Below are 22924 nucleotides of genomic sequence, written 5' to 3' on the forward strand. Positions count from 1 at the left end.
ATTCTCTAAGTCAAGTTTAAGGTTGGAGTAAAGGTTTGTCAATGTTTGGACTCATATCTGTGAAGAGGCATGGTAGGACTACTGGTGTTTTTATGAGTAGCACCATTTGAATGGACTTGAATCAGGTAGATTTAAACATCCTCTCTGTGTGATCCAGAGGTATATAAATACCCATACACTTGTTGTGCATGTGTTGAGTACATAAATTCTTTTTATCCACATAGTTACAATAATACCAAATTTCCCATGTTTCTGGACAGACTGAATCCTTCAGTCTTGACTGAGTCCCATACTTTGAAATTTTGTTCAGTGTAATTGTTAATTAAAATAGAAGTAATTAACCTTTTTTCCTTCCATAGGTATGTATTCTTCTTGGATCCATGCAACATTGATCTAATACATCAGAAGATTAAGTCTATTGCCTTGTGTGTATCAACTTGCCCAAGGAAAGAACTGAAAACTCTGGCTGATATACAGAATTTTGCAGAAACTGATGGTATGAAAAAAATAGGTTTGTTTTTGTTCATATTTTTGTATGATCTGAAAAAATCTCATGCATTAGCTGACCTAAAAATGAAATATGTATTAAGAAATATGAATAGAAATAATGTGCTCTTTTCATTAAGCTGAAACATTACTGTGTCTTATCGTGTGATAGTATTCCACTTGTCTTGGGCAGTTTGGAAAGCTTGTTTTTAAAACAGGAGTACAAAAATATAACAAGCATTTGAGGGAATGTCTGACTATATGATATGTTTTCAGCTCCTAAGGAGATATTCTGACGTTGCTGCTTAACAGTAGTGCTGTTGAAAAGTTCTTATGTACAGGGAGTTAGTGAGAGCTGTGCTGCTGTTTAATGGCACTTGTGGCACTAAGTATGGCTCTTTGTGTGAAAATGTTCTTGATTTTATTCAGTGCTACAGTGCAGTACTTTTTTGGCTTGGTTTTGTTTTGTTATGATTGTCTTTAAAAAAGAAGTGTAAAGGAAATGAATTGCATTTAGAAAGGAAATATTTTACCTTGTCTTCCTTAAGAGCAGTACTTTTTCTCTGTAGTAGTAATAACTGACATTACTAGCTTAGTTCCTATTGTAGCAGTCTGTGGAATAAAATGTGTGAGAAGTAATCAACCTTAGGACATACAAAATAAAATAAAGATACTAAATTAATTTGAGGAAATTCAGCATTTTTTAGTTATTCAAGTGGGAACATTTTCCTAATGTGTGGGCACAGTCCTAAAGTTATGTTTTAAAATTATGCAGTAATAGTACTTTGCAAGGTACTTGACTAAAAATGATTCAATCTGAATGACCCAGTTCAAAGCAGAGCAACTGATTACTTTTCATAACAGAAAATGAAATGTTTACTTCCGTACTAGCACAGGTCATGTGAGTACTCTCCTTTGAAAGCAGACCAAGTTGAAATGGCACTGGGGCACTGCTAGTGCCCTTGGTCTCCCACTGCACTGTACCTGATACCTGAATCAGGAAGCTGAACAGCTTTCATGGAGCTGCACAAACAGCTTCCTCATGTGATCTGTGCACCATTGTCAATGACAAGTGAAAATAGTCAATATTTACAGTTGCATTCTTTACTCCTTCTCTGAGCATTGCTGTGTTTTTCTTAACTAATGCAGGCCAGATTTTTGTTAGCATGAAGTGCAGGTCATTTGTGGTGGAGTTTAAGTACCTCTTGAATCAATGGAATTCAGCCGTGTCTTTCTTTATCACCAACATTGTTTCTATAAGTCAAATCTTTAATTAATTGTGCCTGACATATGTTCAGTATAACTATCTTTTAAAGTACAACAAAACCCACTCTTCCCAAAACATGCTATGCTATGTCTTGTTCTCATGATTCTTTATTCTAATTCTATTTTCCATAGAGCTTCAGATTTTAAAACCTTAAGATAATATTTTTTTTAATTAATATGACAGGCAATTTTTTCAGTTTCCAGAAGCTTGGTCAAAAGTATGAAATTTGATGCTGCAGCAGAACATAATCACTAATGAGTTCAGTTCCTAATTTTCATTATATATTTGGCTTATCAAAGACAGATATTACACTAAACTGAGCTTTCCTTTTATAGATGAAGTCTTTGCATGACTGAAATCACACCATTCAGAGAAATATTGTCACCCTCATGGTTATATTTCTGCTTAAATTTTCACCAACCTCTGCAAGTTCCAAAAAAACAGTGTTTTGCAGCAAATGAACAGCTTAATTGTTGATTTTCTTTATAGTTGCATATATAGAGTAAAAGTTCAAGTGTGATTCAGCCTTTTGGCAGAGCAAGAACAGTGAATTAATACCAAAACTATAATGCTCAGTGAGCAGAATAGTTTTTCTGAGATCCACTTTATAACTATGATAATGGATTTAAATTAATTAATACTAGGATTAGGTTTGGCAGTCTGTTTTAAATGACCATTGACTCTACTGTAAAAACAGTAATAGTAATAATTAAATCTGAGGATCTTGAACATGATTGCAACAAGGCTAATTTCGGTTTCTGTGTTTGTGATGATGCATAGTTAGAAAAGAGAGTTCAGCTGTCAAGTTCTGAAGAAGGAGGCCATGTTTTGTTTGGTTTTGTGATAATTGGTACTGAATTTTCTCAGGCTCACAACTTCTAACATTCGAAAAGAAAATCATCTCATAATATTTTAAATTTATAGGTAAAGAATGCAGTCAATTCTTAATTTTGCTCTTTTGTGCCTTTCTGAAAACTTGAACCCTTCCTGCATCCTGAAAATAGCAATTGTCTGGAGACAGACTGTGTAGGTTGTTGCGTGTGTTTTTGTAGAGCTTGCCATTTTCACCTGTCTCGTATGCTGTCCCTGAAATCACCTTACTTGTCTGTGCACCTTGAAATTCTTAAAGGAATTACTTCTTAAGAACCATTTCTCAACCCAAAGAAATCACCTGTTGTGCCTCAGTTGCCCATGCGGAGGTGGTATGGTAAGTTCAAATAAATATGTTTTTTAAACATCTTTATCAAGATCTGTGACGTGTAAAACATACTGAAACATCTTTGTATTGACTAGTGATTTTATCAATACCACAGGAATTTGCAGCTAGCTTAGCATTTGTGGTACTTTTACTAAAGTGAGGCATGCCTCAACACTAAAGGACACAACTGCCAATGCCAAAAATTCAGAATTCTTACGGCAGAGCTCATGTTTGTTGTGCCGTTCTGCAAGCAAGATTACAAATAAGCATTTAGGGCAGTGAAAATGCTTGCTTGAGGCAAGAAGACCATTTCATGATAAAGCAGCTTTTTAGCTTTCTGAATCAGTAATTATGCTCTTGTTCTTCTGCTGTAATTTGGGAAAGGAGCTGATTCTGTGAATAACACAGCACCATTTCAGGGCAGTAACTTCACTCCCACCCCTACCTCACTTGCCCTCTGACAGTCAGGTCCTGCATTTGCAATACCTTCCCATCAAGGAAGAGAAGAAGCCCATCCCTTGAAAAGCCAAGCTGGTTTTAAGAAAACAAGAAAGCATGTACCTTTAATCTCTTCATAGTAATTGGCACCCAGAAAACTGGAACCAACTGGGGCTTTTTACAGGGGAAGGAAAAAGGGAAAGAGAAAGCTGGGTGCTTGACCACTCAGATCTTAGACCTGTACAGAGGTGCAAGCTGTAAAATACAGAAATATTCTGGAGCAACTCCTGGAGGTGATGCAGGAAGGTGCAGTGTTACCTGAGAAATGTTACAATGCTGTTCTCAAGCAGCCATGCTAGTACTTGCATTTATAGAACTATCAGTTGGACACAACTGATAATGTTATATGTTGTGAACTGACTGCTGTTGCTCTCCCCAGGATTTTTGTCAGGACTTTTGAGCAGAACACATCAGGCACAGAGTACTTGTGATTCAATGTTTTTGTTGGTCTTGGCTCTTAAAAAGTTATGTATTTTGAGTAGTGTGACTGAAAACTGTTTTTTCCAGAAACCAAATTGGTGCTTCAAAACTTAATGTCCGTGAAGTACTGCAGTGATACTTTCAAGGACTTGCTGAAGCATATTGAAATATCCTTGAAGATATAATTAATCTATGACTGTGCCAAATGAATAATGGAAAGTCATTATTAAAGAGAAACACTAGACAGGTGGCTATAATTTCTGTTGTGTTTAATTCAGTGATAACTATGGTGTCTACTCAGTGGGGGAACTACAACTCCTATTTATTGTTTAAGTAACTGGATGCATATTTAGGAACCTAAAATGAAATTCTAATTTTGCAGTGACTTGACAGGCATCTCTGTTGCCATAATTCTGTAGCTAGACCAGGCTAGTAGGGGTCTGGGTGGACATAGAACCAGAGGGAATGCTTCATTAAGTTTGCTATAGAGATTGACCTGAAAGAGATCAATAAAGGAAATCAGTCCGGTAAGTCAGAGCAGGTGATATCTCTGAGCTATTAGAAGGAACCGCAGGGGAAACAAAAAGGATTCTCCTTTTGTCTGAAGATAATGACATCTTCATGTGTAGTAAAGTACATCTTCGCAGCTCCTGTGGGCACTTGCTTTAGAAATATCTGCTACATGGGTCACTGTGAGCTTCTGACATTTTTTATCTGCTCTCGTCCCCCCTGTCTTTGTTTTCAGTGAAAGTAAGCTGGTCAAAATGTAATCCTTTGCTCATGATTTTCTTGAAGTATGATGTACTGTGTTAGTTACAGATACCTTATGCATAAAGCAATTCTGCACCCACACGTCTTTGGAAATCTGTGTATGTCAATTTTGTGGGTCATTTTTTTTTAATTGACTAGAGTATAAGTACATTATGAGCAGTGTTGAGATACAGAGTCGTCTGCTAGTACTTTATCTTGTTACCAGAACTGTCAGTCAGATTTGTGTTTATTGGAAATGTATCTTCTAGTTAGATTGAAATTGTTTCCTCAACAGAAAGTGACAGCATGTTGAGTCCTTCAATAATGCTGTGTTGTGATATTGATTACATTAATAAACCATTTAGAAAGGGGAAGAAATAGTGAGGTTATAAATCTTGTTGTGGCTACTGAATTATTTAGAATTATATGGAAAAAACCTCCTGCTATCAATTGCAGTGGAATAAAATGTCAAATCAAAAGGAATGCCCCCAGAAGGAAGAGGTGGGAACTCATTGTTATGCATAGTGTTTTAATTTAAAGTGGTTATAGGTACTTGGGGAAGAGATTGTGAAACTGCTGAGGATCACAAGAGGTTTATGTTGGAGGCACAGCGTTGTCTGAAAGTGTAATATTTGTGTACTGTGAGGAGGGACTGCATAGCAGGAGTGTAAACTCCTGCTATGTTGGCATCATAAAGGCTGTGTTCCAGTCCTTTCTTTACAATGTTTTTTTAAACTTGTACACAAACACATATGTATATTCTCAGCATGAATTCACACACTGTATATATATACATACTGAGGATGGAAACAAGGATTATCGTAATAAAAGGACCAGTGATTTCCTCCGTCTGTAGAAGAGAAAACTATCAGGAAGAATAGATCATTAAAATCAGGAATATCTTAGAGAAGGTTGAAAAATTATTATTCCTTCATCTCATAATCCAAGTAATGCGAAACTAGAGATCAAAAATGAAATCACTAAGCATAAAAGAGAATTTTCTGCACACAAGTTTTGGTTAATTTACAAAACTTACTGCTATGAGGATATTTTAAAACCAAAAAAGAAACTCTTAGAATAATTCTCTTAGAACAGAAAATCCAAACTCTATTTGGATATTTAATTTGCACTGAAGAACATACTTAAGTTCTAAGTTGTGCAGAGCTAAATACAGTAGGAGAAACATCTGCTACTTGGCTAAATGGATTCTTAATTTGATTCCAGAGAAGCTGGTTTTATTTATCACTGGAGGAAATACGAGTGGAGGAATTGATAAATTCATATTTTTAAACTCTCTGTATTGTTAATAAGAATAGGAAAAGTGAAGAGTATTGTCTTGGTGTTTTAATTACAACTCAAAATACAAATACGTGTGTATATATATACACACATACATAATTCTGAATCTAGGATTTTCTTTCTTCCATACTCGTAATTGTAACAGTGTGTTGTAATATCACAGAAGTTCTCTTTGTCTTTCTTCTAGAAACTTTCTTCTAGAGACTTTTGGAGATCTAACTAGTGGGGTTTTGTGATAGATCTTTCTTGGAGTATTCTTGCAGACATTGGAGAATGCTTATTTTCACTTCAGTCCCATATTTATTTATAAAAGCACCTGTAATTTCTCCTGCCCTTTGATGTTCATTGTTTTAAAGAAGTGGTGGTATGTCTCTCTGCAGCAACTAGAAGAAAGGATATATTAACCTTGCTTCTCTTCCTTTAAAACACACACTGTGCTTCTGGAAGGCTGCAGTGGGTAGATGTAGAGAATGAAGCTTTTTTCTGAGAACAATTCTGTCATATTAATCTGAGAAGTCCTGACTACAAAGTGGTTTGTCCTATGCCTTTTTGCTCATCTCTGTTCACGGTTCTACATCACTGTTTTGCTAGGGCCCAGAAATCAGATTTCGGTTTCAAGGTTCAGCTCTATCCTTACTTGGTCTTCTGGCTCTATTTCTGTTCAATTTGCAAAAAGTATAGCTGCAATATTTAGCTATGTTTGTGCAATTCTCTGGTACTTCCACTTTATCTGATACTTTAGACCACATTAAAATTTCTGGCTAAGAGATGGAGTTCTTGTTTTCTCAGTCATTTCCATATGATGCTAATATATGCATAACTAAATGCTACTTCATTCCTATATGAAGCATAAATGTGTCTGCTCTTGGAATGTTTTTGTTGTTCTAAAATAGGTAAATAGGAAATTTATACAATCCTCAATTTTTTGCTTAGTGCTTGTGTTCTGAGTAGGATCGCTTCCTATGGTTGTAGATAGGTTATAATTACTATTGACAGGCCTAGCAGTCAAAGAATAAAGAAAGTCTGGTCAATATGATGTGATTTGTTTCATGGTGATCTGAACCTTTTTCTGTTTGACAGGAGTCCACAAAGAGATGATCATATTATTACTTGCCATGCTTTTTCTGGGGTCATGCAGCATTGTTCTTTTTACTGACAGAACTCAGCAAAGGAGAGTAACTACCACCTTCTGTGGAAGTAGTATTTGGCATCCTACCAGTTCTTTGGTTTTTGGCTCTGGAATTTGCAGCAGCCAGTTTCATGAGACAGTGTTTTAAGCTGCTACTTTTCTATGTTGTGTTGCTAGTCCATAATATGCTAAGGTAATATCCGATTATTGGAAGTGTACCAAGTTGTCTCATTGCATGAAGCTTTGAATAGATAGTATGGTTCAGATTAACAGTTTAGAGCTGATAGATTTGACAGATTTCAGGCAAGTTCTGGGCTGAGAAATGTAGAAAAGTGTTAAGAATTTTATCCTTGTGAGAGTCTGGGAGCCTTGTCCTTCCTGAACTCCGCCTCTGTCATTATCAATACCGTACTCCAGTCTTTGTTGCATGGGTTGGTTGGTCAAGCATAATCATCTATGAGTCATGTATTCACAATGTTTACTAAGTTTTAATCGGTGAACTTAGTCATAAAATACCTAGAACTCAAGATGAAATAGGACTAGGCTGAAAGTCCAGACTTGAGGAGCTGTGATCTTAACAGTCTCATTGCTGCTAACATTTCTGCACATTTCTAAGTCTTTAAGTTTTATTCCTGTGTCAAGGAATGTAATGAATTAATAGGTTGTTACTTGTAAAGGAGACAGTGAAATAAGATGCTAAGTTTCCGAAGATCTGCTTCATCACGTGGCTTTTTAGAAGTCAGTTATCAATATCTGTAGAATATGCTGAGCTGGGGAGTCCCACAAGGGACCATGAAGTCCACCTTCTGGCCCTGCACAGGATACCCCAAGAATCACACCATGTACATGACAGTATTGTCCAAACACTACTTGAACTCTGTCAGTAGTGACAGAGAGACCAACTGAGACCAACTCAGGCTGCAGCTGTGACTGCTTCCCTGCCGAGCCTGTTCCAGTGCCAGACCACCCTCTGGGGAAAGAACCTTTTCACAATACCTAACCTAAACTTCCCTAACACAGCTTCAGGCCATTCCCTCAGGTTTTGTCACTGGTCACTGCAGAGAAGAGATCAGTGCCTGCCCCTCCTTTTTCCCTCACAGGGAAGTTGCAGACTGTGGTTAAGTCTCTCATCAATCTCCTCCAGGCTGAACCAACCAAGTGACCTCAGCTACTTCTCGCACAGCTTCCCCTCAAGTCCTTTCATCATGTTAGTTGCCCTCCTTTGGTCACACATCAAGAATTTAATATCTTTTTTATATTATGGCACCCAAAACTGCCCCCAGCACTCGAGGTGAGGCTTCCCCAGTGCAGAGCAGAGTGGGACAATCCCCTCTCTTGCCTGGCTTTCGATGCTGTACCGATGCCCCCCAGGACACAGGTGGCCCTCCTCTCTGCCAGGGTACTGCTGGCTCATGTTCAGCTTGCCCTTGACAGTGACTCCCAGGACCCTTTCTGCAGCTCTGTTCTCCAGGGTCTTATTCCCCAGTCTGTCCATACATCCAGGGTTTCCCTGTCCCAGGAGCAGAATCCAGTACTTGTCTGTCTTTAACTTCATACAGTTGGTAATTACTCAGCCCTGTTATTTGTTGAGTCCTCTCTGCAAGGCCTCTGCCTTTGAGGGAGTGAATGGTTCCTCCCAATTTTGTTATCACCAACAAACTTACTTTGGACGTTTGAGTCTTGTGTCCAAGTTGTTTTTTTAAGATGTTGAAGAGCACAGGGCTAAGGATGGAGCCATGTGGAACCTCACTAGTGCGAGATCACCAGTCTGATGTCACCCCATTCACTGTAGCCCCTTGTGCCTAACCTGTGAGCCAGCTGCTCACTTGTCACATGATGTGTTTATCCAACCAGCTGCTGGACATTTTCTCCAGACGGGTTCTGTGACAGACAATATTGAAAGCTTTACTGAAATCCAAAAAGATCACATCAACTGGCTCCCCTTGATCAGCCAGGTAAGTTACCCTGTCCTAGAAGGTTGTCATGGTGGACATACAGGACTTTTCTCTCAGGAAGCTGTGCTGGCTGTGACAATGGCTGCAGTGTCATTAGGTGTTTCATTCAGATGTTCTTCAGAACTCCTAGAATAATCTCCATAATTTTACCAGGCGCTGAAGTGAGACTGACAGGCCTGTAGTTTCCAAGGTCATCCTTCTTGCCCTTCTCGAACATTGAGGCAACCTTAGCCAGCTTCCAGTTGTCTGGGAACTCCTGAGATACCCAAGATGGTTCAAGAATAATTGAGAGACGCTCACAATGACATCAACCAGCTCTTTGAGTATTCTTGGATGAATTCCATCATGAAGGCACACTGGTACATGAGGATCCAGCTGGAGCAGCAGATCCCACACAAATTCGGGGTCAACTGGGAGTTTATCATTCTCCCAGCCATGGTCCTCCAGCTCTGGGTACTGGGACCTTCTAAGCCCATCACCAGTGTGAAAGACATAGTCAAAGAAATCATTAAACATGTCACATGCCATGTAAGTGCATAATACATGCACAATGTCAGACTCAGAATGGAAGTTCATATGAATTACCAAAAGTTTGTAGTCTCTCAGGCTGTGCTTTGCCACATGTATGTGAGGAGGGCTATGTTGAGCTGCTCGGAGCTCTTTGTAGCTTAAAAGAACATACTCCTAAACTCCTAAAGTGACTGTGTTGTTCCTGATACTGAAGCTATTCTTGTTGTCTCTGCATAGTTTTGTAATTTTCTGCTTAAATCCTTGACTCTGAATGAATCCATGTTTCTAGAGCTGAAAGTCTTTGTTTTTGTTGCTGTTAATAAATGTTGATAGATAGGTAGACACTGCTGAGCTCTCAGAATAGAATCCAAAACCCCTGGGATGCTTTCTGCAACTGTAAGTCAGGGAATTTAAATGTCATTGGTATCTGCTGTGGACTGCTCCTCTTATTGGATGACTTAGGAAATCTTACCATTTCCCAAGCTGTAAACTCTTGATAGTAATGCTGCTTTAGCAGGGGTTTGTTTGTTGGTTTATAGCAAAGCAAATACAGGCAGGAAAGCTGTACTGGGGCTCTGGTCTCTAAAAGTATTTTTACCTAACTACCTTTGATTAGTTTGGACCTTCTTGTTTACTGTACTGCTGTGGAAAGTCTTCTGTGCACTGTATCTTCTGAGCACGCAAATAATTTGCCTTCTCATTTAGAAAGAATCTTTGAAGTAAAAATCCTGGCTTTCTACAACATCTTTATATATAAACCTGGGCTAAATATAACTGTTTTCTATGCCAGAGATAATGGCTGTTTAGCTCCTTACTAATCCCAGTCTCGGCAAAACAGAAAAGAGACTTAGAAAAGAAGGAAGTTCCTACAGCTAGGTTGGAAGTTTGTCTTTTGAGGTACTTTGCTCCAGTTATGGTTCCAGTATATTCTAATGGCTGGAGCAAGTCTATTCATTGAAAAGAAGCCATAGAACAGAAACTGTGGTATGTCTCCACTATACCACTTTGTGTGTGAAACCACCAAATACAGAATTGTGGGACCAAAGTGTGCACACAGGTTAGGCATACTACTGTGTGCTTACCAATAGCCCAAAAATGGATGCTCTGCATAGTTTGGAAGTATTTTTCTTAATGTTACAATGTGTTGGGATCTGAAATCCAGTACTTATGGGACAGTTTGATGTCATTTGCCTAAGGGTTTCTCCAGAAGAAATACGTGTGTTGCTGTAGGAAGCAAAGGGTGTATTATTTCAGTGATCTTTTAGTTTGTTCTCTGTATCCTACTCACACTGGTTTTGAAACATTTATGAGCGATAATTATTCATGGATAAAAGTAATGTTTTTGGTAAACTAATTATCTCAGGAAGGTAGATGACTCAAATGTTTCCTTCAAATTTTTCAGGCTGTACCAACTTGAGCAGCAACAAAAAGATTGGCTGTGCTAGTCTCTGCTAACCCACAGTAACTGATATAGAGTGGAACGTTAGACAGTGCAGTTCCTTCTTCTCTCTCACCTTAGAAAATGAAAATGTCTATTAAGTGATGCACATGGACTCTTTTGTTAAGAAATCAGTTTTAAGTTTAATGTAAAGTGACATTGTTCAAGCACACATTTGAGTTTTTAAGCTCTCTTACACAGTATTAGAGAAGTCAGAGGGTTTTCAATTTATAAATAAAATTTATGGGAATAGTTTGAGTTTCTGCCTAATTATTTGGGACCAAAGGATATATAATGTCATGGACATTATTTCAGCTATGGGACTGGTAATTTCTTTAAATACAGAGTAGCTAATATCCTTTATTTGACAAGCTCCATGAAGATAATTTTCTGGGTGGCTGTGACTAAAGAAGTGTGCCGTAAGGTAGGCATCTGAAGGGAAAAGATCCAGAGTGGCCCAAAAGCAGTTCCCAGGCAAGACATGGTAGTGGCAGCCTGAGTTGTCAGGCATGACAGGAGGGAATATACTGTTGGCTTCCAGAGGGATATGACAAGTTGTCTCCAGTTTGCTCTACAGCCAGCAGTGTATTGGGTTACCCTACAGGTCTTACTTGAATGGCTTGTGACCTGTATGCACATCAGGGTCTGGCATTTGATTTTGCTATATTTACATTTATGATCCAAACAGGTCTTCAGATGCACATTTGTACAAAGAGTTTCTTTACCTCTTCATAGTAAATCCTACCCTTTTTCTCTCCTGCCTGAACTGCTAGAAGTCAAAAGGGAGCATGGGCATACAGAGACCAACCCTGTCCCTTAGGTTTGTTTAGATGTGGGGGGCCTTTGCATAAGATACTTAAGCTGTAGTTCACCCTGGTCACTTGGCACAACGGCCAAGCTGGCCCCAAACACTGTGTATGATGATTCTATATACACTTGTCCACATAACACATAGCCCACTTATTCCTATAGAGCTCCTTGTTCTTGCCATAGAATCATAACCAAAGAGTAATTTAGGCTGGAAAACACCCTTAAGATCATCAAGTCCACCACTAAACCATTTACCTAAGCTCCATGTCTCAACATCTTTTAAGTACTTTTAGGGGTGGGGGCTCAACTACTTCCCTGGGCAGCCTGTTCCAGTGCTTGATGACCCTTTTGGTGGAAAAAATTACTCTTGATACCCAGTCTAAACTTTCCCTGGCACAGCTTGATGCCATTTTCTCTTGCCCTGTGTCTTGTTGCCCGGGAAAAGAGGCCAACATCCACCTGACCTACAGCCTCCTTTCAGGTAGTTGTAGAGTGTGATAAGGTCACCCCTGAGCCTCCTTTTCTCCAGGCTAAACACCCTCAGCTGCTCCTCATAGGACTTATGCTCCAGACCCTTCACCAGCTCCATTGCCTTTCTCTGGACATGCTGCAGCACCTCAGTGTCTTTCTTGCAGTGTGGCATCCAGCACTGGACAGACAACTTGAGGTGTGGCCTCACCAGTGCTAGGTGCAGGGGACCAATCCCCTGCCCTGGTCCTGCTGGCCACACTATTGCTGATACAGGCCAGGATGCCATTGGCCTTCTTGGCCACCTGGGCACAGCTGGCTCATGTTCAGCTGGCTGCCAGCCATCTTTGTAACTTATCTTTTCACCTATATTCAAAGCAAAATAAATGTTAAAAAAAGGCAATCTTCTTTTTTCCTTCTGATTTTAAGATAAATCTATAACACACTCTATGGCTGGCCCTCCAACTGATGGAATTTTTAGTAAATGAACATGATCCAGAAGTCTTCATCTCCACAAGAGCAGATAAAAGAATTTTGCAGAGGCATAGAGCCTTTCCTCCAAAAATGACAAAATATTTTAGGACCTTCATTTACAACCAAGATCTAAGGAATGTTGTTTTATCAGCTATCTGTTTATCTCATGCCATGTTTTCCACATAAGCAAGCAGAGGCATAAGGATTCATATTAACACCATAACTGAAAATGCATTTCAGACGTTTCACTTCGTAACTTGTCTTTGTAGTAAATCTAACTTTTTTCAATAGTGCATTTGGTGGTTTGGACTGACTTCCAAACACTATTTTGTATAGTGGTACTTAAATAGTGTTCCAGAGACTGCATTAGATGGAGAGCAGCTGAGCCAGCTAAGTAGGCTCTTTGGTCTTTCAGTCTGTGAATACAAGAGGTCTCTTCATAGAGGTAGAAATGTACCAATATGGGATAAAATTTCTGCAAATAATATTCTACAAATAATAGTTCTGTTTGGTGTAATGCAGGCCAAAATAAAACTGTTAGTCGAAATTCTTGGTTTATTTTGGCTAATAGTATATACGTATTATCCAGATTCAGTTTGCAGAACTCTCTTCTACAAACTATTCCTGAAGAGGAGACTTTAATAATGGAAATAATGGAGTATTTATACTGATAATCAAGATTAAGATAAGTCCTTATTAAGAAAAGTCCTTAGTGTATTGCATAGGGGAAAAGGAGACTAAAAGCTATGTTTTGAAAGCCCTTGCACTTGGAAGTAAGCAATCTGTTTCTATTAGGAAACAAGATTGGAAGAAAATTCATCTTTGGATAGGCAGCTTATTTCATTGGAGGCTTTCTTTCCCATGCAATTTCTGACATACCAGGGCTCCAATCTGATTTGGAAATTGCTGATTTCCTAGAAGCATTGAGTCATATGTTCAGTGTCTTCATTATAGATAAATTGAAAGAAATCTCTCCTAGGTAAGGCACTTCCATTAGGCCAATGTCAGGTACAAAGGAAAACCTAATTTATGTTTTAATTTTGTTATAGGCAACTTGATCTTTACTGTGCTGTGCCAATTTGTTTATGGAGAGAGTTCAGCTTTTTTAGAAGCTTTTGATATGTAATGCAGTGCTTGTTGTTTCTCAGTCAACTTTCTAACTTTATCAGTTAGGGTTCTTTGTTCCTCTCCCTGAAATCTGTAGACCAGTTGTATTTTGCATACACATACACAAAAAAACCTGCACATCCAGGAGTATTTTCTTTCGATTGTGAATGTTGTGTTATGCAATGTTCATGCCTTAAAAATGATCAAGAAAACTATGGTGGAAGACCAGAGGATGGGGGACTTCACAGTATTTTGTGTCCTTCTCTTTTACACTGCATTGTGAATTAGTCTTTTCCACTCAAATACTCAAACAAAAAGCTAGAAGGGAGAGTGTCGTTGTATTCTACTGGCAACTGTGTTGGACTCGATTCACCACATTACAGAAGGAACTGTGACAAAGCTTTGTGAGGAGGTGCAGAATCAGCACCTGTATCAATTTTAATGCTGTTTGCAAAGAATATGAATATTTGATTTTTATTTGTTTCCATGCCAATAATTTTTCTTTACTTTTCAACAGGATCCACTCTGTGTAGCTATGAACTACAGCCATCAGAATATACTACGGACCCGAGGGCTGCCAAATTATGTCCTAAATTTCCTGTTCCAGAGAGGTAATATGATCAAGTTGTCTAATTTGGGGTGGAGGGAGCAGAAATTTGTGTTGATCATGACGGTTCTTTAGAAAGTACCAACACATGTTCACTCTTACCAGGTAGATGTTTCAGTGTATTATTGTATATATTTCTAAAATTCTGATATTTAAAAGGTAATGAAAATAACAGTCAAAGAAAAACCAAAATCATCCATGTATGTGTTGCTGAAGCTATTGAGCTGATATCTTCAAATTCTCTTGTCTCATGTGACTGTTCTTAGTATCAGCTGTTTTACTGCCTTTCACCCTATCTATAGCAGACTGCCTATCAGCAATGCAGATCTGAGACAATCATGGAACATTTTCGATCTTTGGGAGGAAAAATCATGTGGGGCTGCACACTTCTCTGCAGCATTCACTTCTTATACCTTACCTCAGCCAGTCAGATAGATGCAAATTGCTTCATTTTTTACTCTTTCAGTCCGCAAATGACTAATATAAGACTAATACAAGGATAGTCAAGTACCAAAAAGAGGGCTGTATTTTCTTAACAGATCATTTTGAGGTTTATTGTTTTAAATATTACATTAGACTGCTGTTTGTGAAATAGGATTGGAAAGTTCACAGCTTCATAAAATCTTCTAGCTATGCTGCCTGGACCTGTGGAAATGAGCATTGATGAGAAAAGTGATCTGTTAGCTGTTGTGCACAGCCTTCTGTCAGTAATTGCACTAACTTGAAAAGAACCATGTTGTGTTTCCTCAAATTTTAGCTTCTCAGATATACTCACTAGTGGGTGGTAACTGTGGAGTCTTTTCTTACGCATAGTTTTCTGTTACCTTTTTTGTAAATGTTATATTTGTGTCAGTTCCACAAACTCTGATTTTAAATCTTTCTTATCGACATGGTAGTCTCTGCACTGAATCATTTTTTTTATATTATAGTGACAAATAGTGGTAGCTGGAATATTAACTTATTTTTTACTTTTCCCCATATAGATTAATATTCCATGCAGCTGGCCAGCTGTTACAGCAGTAATACAAAAACAAATGAAAACTTCAGTGCCAGCTTGCATACTGAAAAGGCTTGTTAGTCCTAGTTTTTGCCAGAATTATATTGACTCCTCATTGTGTGTTCCCATGTCATTCAGTCTCAATGAATATGGCTTAGTAAAAAAGCAGAAGGCTAGAACAACATGTCAAAGCTCTCATGATGCTATGTAAATTCCTCATAAAAACTACCTCATATTATTTTAAATAAGTTACTGTGTAGGTGGAGTATTCCCCTTTTTTTGATATGGTATTACTAAAATGTATGATGCATTTGAGCATTTCTGAGATTGAAAAGTCTGAACTTAATGCTCTAAGTCAAAAAAGGTCAACACTGTTATCTGTAAACCACTGGTTTTCCAGTTTTTATAGTTAAATTATTTGAGTAAGTGTAATTTGAAGGAGAAATGGAATCCTATTGAGACAACCAAATGAAAACCCAACATCCTGTAGACTGAGGCATTCAGGAAGAACTTACCTAATAGTCACATTTGATCTGTGTCATGGTTTAACCCCATCCAGCAACCCAGACCCCCACAGCCACTTGCTCATTTCCCCACTAGCAGGACTGGGGAGAGAAGTGGAAGGGTAAAAGGTAGAAAGCCTGTGGGTTGATATATAGATGGTTTAATAGGGGAAGGAAAGCTGCACACACAAGTAAAGCAAAGCAAGGAATTTATCACTTCCCATGGGCAGCCATCTCCAGGAGAGCAGGGCCCCGTCACATGCAACAGTTATTTGAGAAGACAAACATCATCACTTCAAATGTGCCCTCCTTCCTCTTCTTTCCTCCTTTTTATGTCCTGTGCATGATGCCGTGTGGTCTGGAATATCCCTTTGGTCAGTTGGGGTCACCTGTCCTGGCAGTGTCTCCTCCCAACCTCCCATGCATTCCCAATGTCCTTGCCAGCGTGGCTGTATGAAAAGCAGAAGAAGCCTTGGGTCTGTATAAGCCCTGCTCAGCAATAACAAAACCATCTCTATATTATCAACCCTGTGTTCAACACAAATGCAAAACAAGCTCCATAGCAGCCACTGTGCAGAAAATTAACCCAACCCCAGCTGAAACCAGTGCAATCTGTGAAGGGCTTTGAACCCTCTGATTCCCATTAGTTCCATGGGATGGAGGTATGATACGGTGTGGAGATTGTCGCATGATGTTTGCTGTTTGATGACCAGGATTCTTCACAGCCTTCAGCTGAGGCTGTCAGTGGACTCCTACCATCCATCTTCAACGTATTATGTCCAGCTTTGACAGAGCAGTGCAGTTAGCAGTATGTGTTTCTTCCACACTGAGCTTAAATCAGCCTCTGCATTGTTAAGAGGACCCTGGAGGAAAACCTATCCGGTGCCCCGCAGCATTTATCTATAAACCAACTGTGCTGAGCTGTGCCAAGGGACTGCCCTGTAGAGGTCCAGTCGGACTCCCCCTCCACTCATGGAGGTTGCTGTACTATTCCTGTACCTACACAGGGGTAGAAATAAGAGGAAAAAACTCTGTGAAATCTAATGCTTGAGTAATCAGATAGGTCTTCTAACTTCATTTGAATAATGCTTTAAAAGTAGAGCTTCTGAGACCATCATCTGCTGGCTTGAACTTTATTTGTTCTTGTTTATGATTAAGCATCATATTGCTATTCTTAGAAATTTGTAACTGCTTTTCAGTAGGTAATATACCAAGATATAATGAAGAGTTCATATAAAATAGCCCGGGTCATGGAGAATAGATCTATTACTGTGGTTTTTATTGGGACACTTTACCTCACTTGCTCATTCAGTCAGAACCACTGGAGCAGAAGCATATCTCAAAGTGGATTCTCAGGAGTCCCGTTTACTCAAGAAAACTTGTAGGAACCACTAACCTATTTTTTAAATTGTCATTTGAAACAAACTTAGCAATTAATTACTGCACTTGAAATATGTAGTGAAATTGCTTTAGGTTAAAGGATATTAGATGACTAATATAAACTGATGCAAAAAGCATGTTTTCTTCCACTGGAATGTATTTCGGAAGAATACGTTAATGCCATTAGTGCCCTTTTCAAAGTGAATATTTTTGTATTTGGATGCAGGAATAACATTATTTTTCCTACTCCTACTAATCTGGGCTTTCTTACTGGTAGTGACAACTTATAAGTGCTGTAGGCTTGCTGTAAAGTTGTAGCAGTTAACAATTAGATGAACCTCTCAAATTTCAGTCTTTTTCAGTAATATGGCATATAATGAGCAGGAGTATTCCAAAACAGATTATGTTTTAAGAGGCTACATGGGCCACCTTTTAAGTAGGGCAGCCATCATTATGTGTTTAATTAGTTTTTTAACATCTGTGACTAATGCACAATTACTTTGCTGTGCTTAACTGCTGTATTTATTACTACCCAAAAGTAGACCATCAATATGAGCATCTCGAGATGCATTTACCTACTTAGCACAGTAATCCTAGAACTATGAAATTTGCAATCATCAGTGACTTTAAACAAAAACCTAGGATCTACTAATTATCTAGGAATGGCAGGTGATCATAACTTCTTCCAATTTCTTTACAGAGTAGTTAGACATTAATGATTTTCAGCATGTCATGCTTTTTCCCCAGAAAAACAATGGGTGGGAAATATGTGCCTAAGGCAGCTTGTTTATTCACTATGTGTTTAAAATGGTGGTTAGAATTTTAGAAAGACATGGCCTTAAAAATAGTTATTGAGGACAGAAAATTATTGATTTATAGGTCATTGCTGAAATGGGGGAACTGCAGAAGATTATGTTCATTGCTTCTACAGTCTACTGAAATCTCTCAAGTGAGAAGGATTGGGCAGGTGAAACAATAGAAAATACTTTTTTTTATTGGATCAGATTACAGGAAGGAACATGTAATTCATGTCAGAAATGTAATTGGGAATTGATCAAATGATGTAATAGGCCACTTTGAGATCTGACATAGTTTGTGAGCAAGACAGACTGCTACTAAATAGGAGACATTTAGAAAACAACCCACTTTTAAAGGAAAGTTTTTGCGCTCTTGTATTTTTCTCTGACAGACTCGATAGCAGGTTTTTCGGAGCATTCTACAAAGTTTAGTGCATTGTCTCAATAGCTTTTTGTGAGGGTGTTTCCAAAACAGTTCAAAGCAATAGAGGCATCCTGCTGTGTTTTACATCATTTTTAACAAAGTTAGTGAATTACACTGTGATTATAATATTCAATACAAGAACAAGCTTAGTATGGGAAAAGACTAGGAATAAGTACATTTGTTCTGCTTGGCAGCAGTTGTGAATGCTGATGTCCTTTAGCACAAAGTATATACTCTCAAGAAGTGTATTGTTATTCTGCAACATCTTTGGCTGCAAATATGGACCAGTATTCCATTCTAGCATGAGTGAAAGGCATTGTTTCAGCTGCTGGTTCACCACCTGACACTTGAAAGAAAGACATTTAAGTGGAAATAGGAACATAGACTTTCTGAGCCTTGTCATTTAAGGGTGGGAGGGTAGTAATATCCTATTGGAATGTACACTCCAGCCTCACAGGGTTATTTGTAAGAACTGCATCACTTTCCATTATGATCATCCTCATTTCAGCAGCACTTGTGCATTCAACACATGGTTTCTGGTTATGATGTTATAAGGGTGGAGTGATTGCATCTATTCACCTTTCATTTGTGTGTTGATGTGGCATTTATATTAAGTAGGAGTAATTTTTTTTTTCTGATTTTTTTTCTTGTGTCACCAGTGCACCTATTCCATTCTTCCATCGCTGTGCTCCTGTGAACATTTCCTGCTATGCCAAGTTTGCAGAGGCCCTGATCACCTTTGTCAGTGACAGTAGTGTCTTACACAGGCTGATTAGTGGAGTTATGACCAGCAAAGAGATTATAATGGGACTTTGCTTGTTATCACTAGGTAATTGTTTTTCTCATTACTAGCTATTTCTTAGTGTACTCCATTAGGAGATTGTTAACATACTCTAACCACAATATGAGCACAACACACGTATAATAGCAACAACCCCATTGAAAATTATTCAGAATGCTTTTTTAAAATTTTATTTGAGAGCTGGGTAACTTACTCATAAGTAATATACATATGCATTCCTGTTTTTTTTTTTTCTCTTACACTTATTACAAGATAGAGGATGCATGGCTGTTAATTAACCAAGATTAGTTTTTATATAGTTAAGAGACCATCCACTTTTTCTTAATTTTTATTATAGTATTCCCCTTTCCCATTTGTAGCAGTCATCTTCTACCAACTCAAGTCCAAATAAACCTTTTACAAATAAAAAGGATGGATTGAGAAATGCACAATAGCACACTCCTGTTGGATATAGGGGATTTCATTTGTTTCATTTAACATGCTTGTACAAAGATACCAGAACTTTAAGAGTGAAAACAAGGAAATTAGGTGCCCATTTGTTGCATTGTATGTTACCTCTTTCTTCCCCTTCCTTCAAAATTAAAAGCTTCAGGTCTTTGAAAATCTCAGCCTTTTCTGAAGAGCTGGAAATTCTCAACAGGACAGAGGTGCTGAATAATTTCTATAACTGCGAGATGCCTCTAGCCTATAGAGTGACACTTTGCGCTAGACTGAAGAGCTGTTTTAACAAAGTCATGTCGTTTGAGGTGAAATGTTGCCCACTAACATAAATGACTTTCCTAGTGAGTCTATTTTACTCATACGAAGTATAAAATCTGAAATCCTAAAATGGGAGGATCAAGATATTAGTTATGCGTATGAGCAGTGTGTTGTTTAGAAAGAAACACTGCAAAGCTGTATCAGATATAGGGGTCCTTTGTTTTCAGTTTGCTTTTGTGGTTAAAAAAGGGCAGGGGGAAGGAAGAGAAAAAGAAAGGGGAAAAAATGAGGATGCTAGATACCATTAACCCCCCCTAAACACACACAAGAGACCACTGTGTATGTTTTCAACTGTAACTGGAAAGCTGTTTACTTTTACATCTTGACAGCTTCAATATTTGGTAATAATGGTGGAAAAATGTTCAGAGTCTGAAAGCTAGTGGTTGATTCACAGTACTACTGTTCAGTTAGAGTCAGAAGTCAGTACAGAATTTACACACAGTTAATTTTAAAAATAGTTTTTGTAATTTCATAGTTACACAGAAATTATTTATTTTAAAATAGTGGGTTAGCCTGTGATTCAAAAAGCCAAGTTCCAGTGGCTTGTATGTAACTACTGAACACAAATGTGTATGTGTTAAAATACAAGTGTGTACTTGTACACACCATTCACTTAGCCTTAGCTAGCTGTATAGCTTTTTACTTATGACTGGCATGATGTTTTGGAATACACATATTTCATATTAACTGCACTTGTTTGACATGTGTATTTGTGTGCAGAGACTGCTCTGGTCCTCAGGAGGTGTGCTCGTGTTACCAGACTCAAAGTACTGTCATGTCTTGCTGTCTGTCTGGTCATTGTCTAAGTACATCTCTGTCTGTATGCAAGCATTATGTCTTGTGTTTAACGTATTGTGTAAATGTATCTATGTTTTCTTTGTTTTAATCAACATTACCAAAGCAGAAGTTGTAGGGGTGCCTAATTTTCTTAACTACCTATTCAGTGAGTTTGTAAGCCTCAAAAAAGAAATCTGTCTGTAAAAATACTGTTGGAAGGCAGTTGTTCTAGTGCAGTGGGAAAATTAGGAAGGCTATGTCTACCTGAAGTAATTAGTCTGCTTATTTTGTCTTCTCTTGCAGTGCTGTCCATGATTTTGATGGTTATAATAAGATACATTTCAAGAGTACTTGTCTGGATTTTAACAATTCTTGTCATTCTGGGATCACTTGGTGAGTCTTGTTTATCTCCCAGTTTGAGTGCCCAGTTCTAATCCTTGTGCTCCATGTCCTCATCCTAGCTATACCCCACACAGACCTTAGATCATGCATTTCTCTTCAGCCTTTATTTTGAGTCCCTTTGAAGATGCACATCAAAAATGCCACCTTAGTAACTGCAGATCTCTCTCATAGATTACATTGCTCCTTGAATATTTGCGCATCCTGCTTGGCAGGCAGTCTGCATGTCAGCCTAGCTCACTGGAGCCCACAGGTGTCAGTGCAAGAGATTCCTCACAGCGCTTGTAGCATAAGCCTAATGTTGCCTCCTTCTTAACCTGTCTTCCAAACACGTCAGCAAGGCAACTAAGCCTGGGTGTGTCTGATGGCACTCCCTCACTGCAGCTGGTGCCTGAAGAAGTCAAAGGGCAGCTATTGCTTATGCAGCTGAATGTATTTACAACTCTGACATATTCATCAGAACTTCAGTTCTCTTGAGTAGCTCTTCAGAACCTGTTCTTGAAGAGAGGAGGTAAAGGTCCTTGTCTAGCAATTCTAATAAAATCCTTTTATTTCCATATGACTCAGGAAGGCCTGCATGACCTAGATCATGTGTGAAATGCAACCAGCTATGCTATCTTGACAATGACCAAAGGTTGTCCCTTCCAGAATGATGTAGCTTGTGTGAAAATTGCCTTATTTTATCACATTAGCTTTTAAATTCATAAAACTAAAGTTTTCTACACTTTTTACTGTGTAGCTAAGCCAAAATGTCTGGGCAGATGACTGTAGGGGAGGAAAAAATTAGAATAATCATTTAGGAAGGACTAGTGATTTAATTCTTGCAATTCATGACTGCAGTGGATGGGAAAAGCCATCTATATTTTTTCAGGATCACTTTGATTTTCCGATTAATGGTCTCACAATCTATGACCAGAAAATGGAAAATACAGAAATAGAATATTTTTCATTTATATTCTCTTTAGAAGCTGAGCAACCATGTTGAGTGAAAGAGTTGAATGACTTATCTTACTGTCATCTGTTACTGTGTTCTATGTGCTAAAAAGTTTCATCCATTCCATGGCTTGAATAAAAACCTGTCCTTATGACACATACTACTTATTCTGTCTTGATTGTTTGTTTAGGAGATGTCAAAAGAAATTCTTCATTTTAGACCTGAACAGAGTATATTCAGCAAAAACATGTGATCACAGAATCACAGAACGGGTAAAGTTGGAATTGACCACAGAGACTCATCTAGTCCAACCTCCCTACTATGCTTATGCATTTGGTTCAGAAATACCAGCAGAACAGAGAAGGACTCGTAAATGAGAAAAGAAATGTACCAGAGAGGAGCAATTATCTCCCTGAGGGGCTGGGGACCTATGTTCAAGAAAAGTTCTACCTTGGAAAGGCAGCTAGAATAAGAGAATGTTTTTCTGGCCATAAGGGTAGAGATCAACATAAGAGGGGTGAGAAGACAGTACCTCACATTTTATTTGCCTCCTGTGCCTTCTACTAATGTTTTTTCCAGTGTCCAAGACATTGTCTGAAGCAAGTGTAGCTACATATCATTAACGTGGTGTTTCTGGCATCAGGCTGATGCTTCTTGTTTTGATTACTGTTCCCAGGAACGGTAGACTCCTTGTTTTGTTGTTACTTCACATCCTAATCCAAAGGTCTGTCTCTGT

At 38.4% G+C, this 22924-nt stretch overlaps 1 protein-coding gene across 8 annotated transcripts in view; it reads left to right on the forward strand.

Moving 5' to 3' along the window:
* The window catches only part of SLC44A1 (solute carrier family 44 member 1), an 85919-nt gene that overhangs the window by 25003 nt on the left and 37992 nt on the right, over window positions 1–22924 (forward strand). For 5 of the 8 annotated variants that reach the window (XR_010720514.1, XM_066181616.1, XM_066181618.1 and 2 more), the window contains exons 4-7: window positions 360–511; window positions 14327–14420; window positions 19177–19346; window positions 21159–21248. Coding sequence is in view for 7 of the 8 variants with exons in the window: in XM_066181616.1 (XP_066037713.1) it covers window positions 360–511; window positions 14327–14420; window positions 19177–19346; window positions 21159–21248 (506 nt within the window). In the remaining variant the exon portion in view is untranslated. Of the gene's footprint in view, window positions 1–359; window positions 512–14326; window positions 14421–19176; window positions 19347–21158; window positions 21249–22924 lie in introns of those variants that run through there. The other 3 variants (XM_066181617.1, XM_066181621.1, XM_066181623.1) reach the window with 2 other exon arrangements.

The sequence above is a fragment of the Chamaea fasciata genome, unplaced genomic scaffold (genome assembly GCF_029207755.1).
Source record: "Chamaea fasciata isolate MVZ Bird 193981 ecotype frontalis unplaced genomic scaffold, bChaFas1.0.hap1 SCAF_4, whole genome shotgun sequence".
Lineage (NCBI taxonomy): Eukaryota > Metazoa > Chordata > Aves > Passeriformes > Sylviidae > Chamaea > Chamaea fasciata.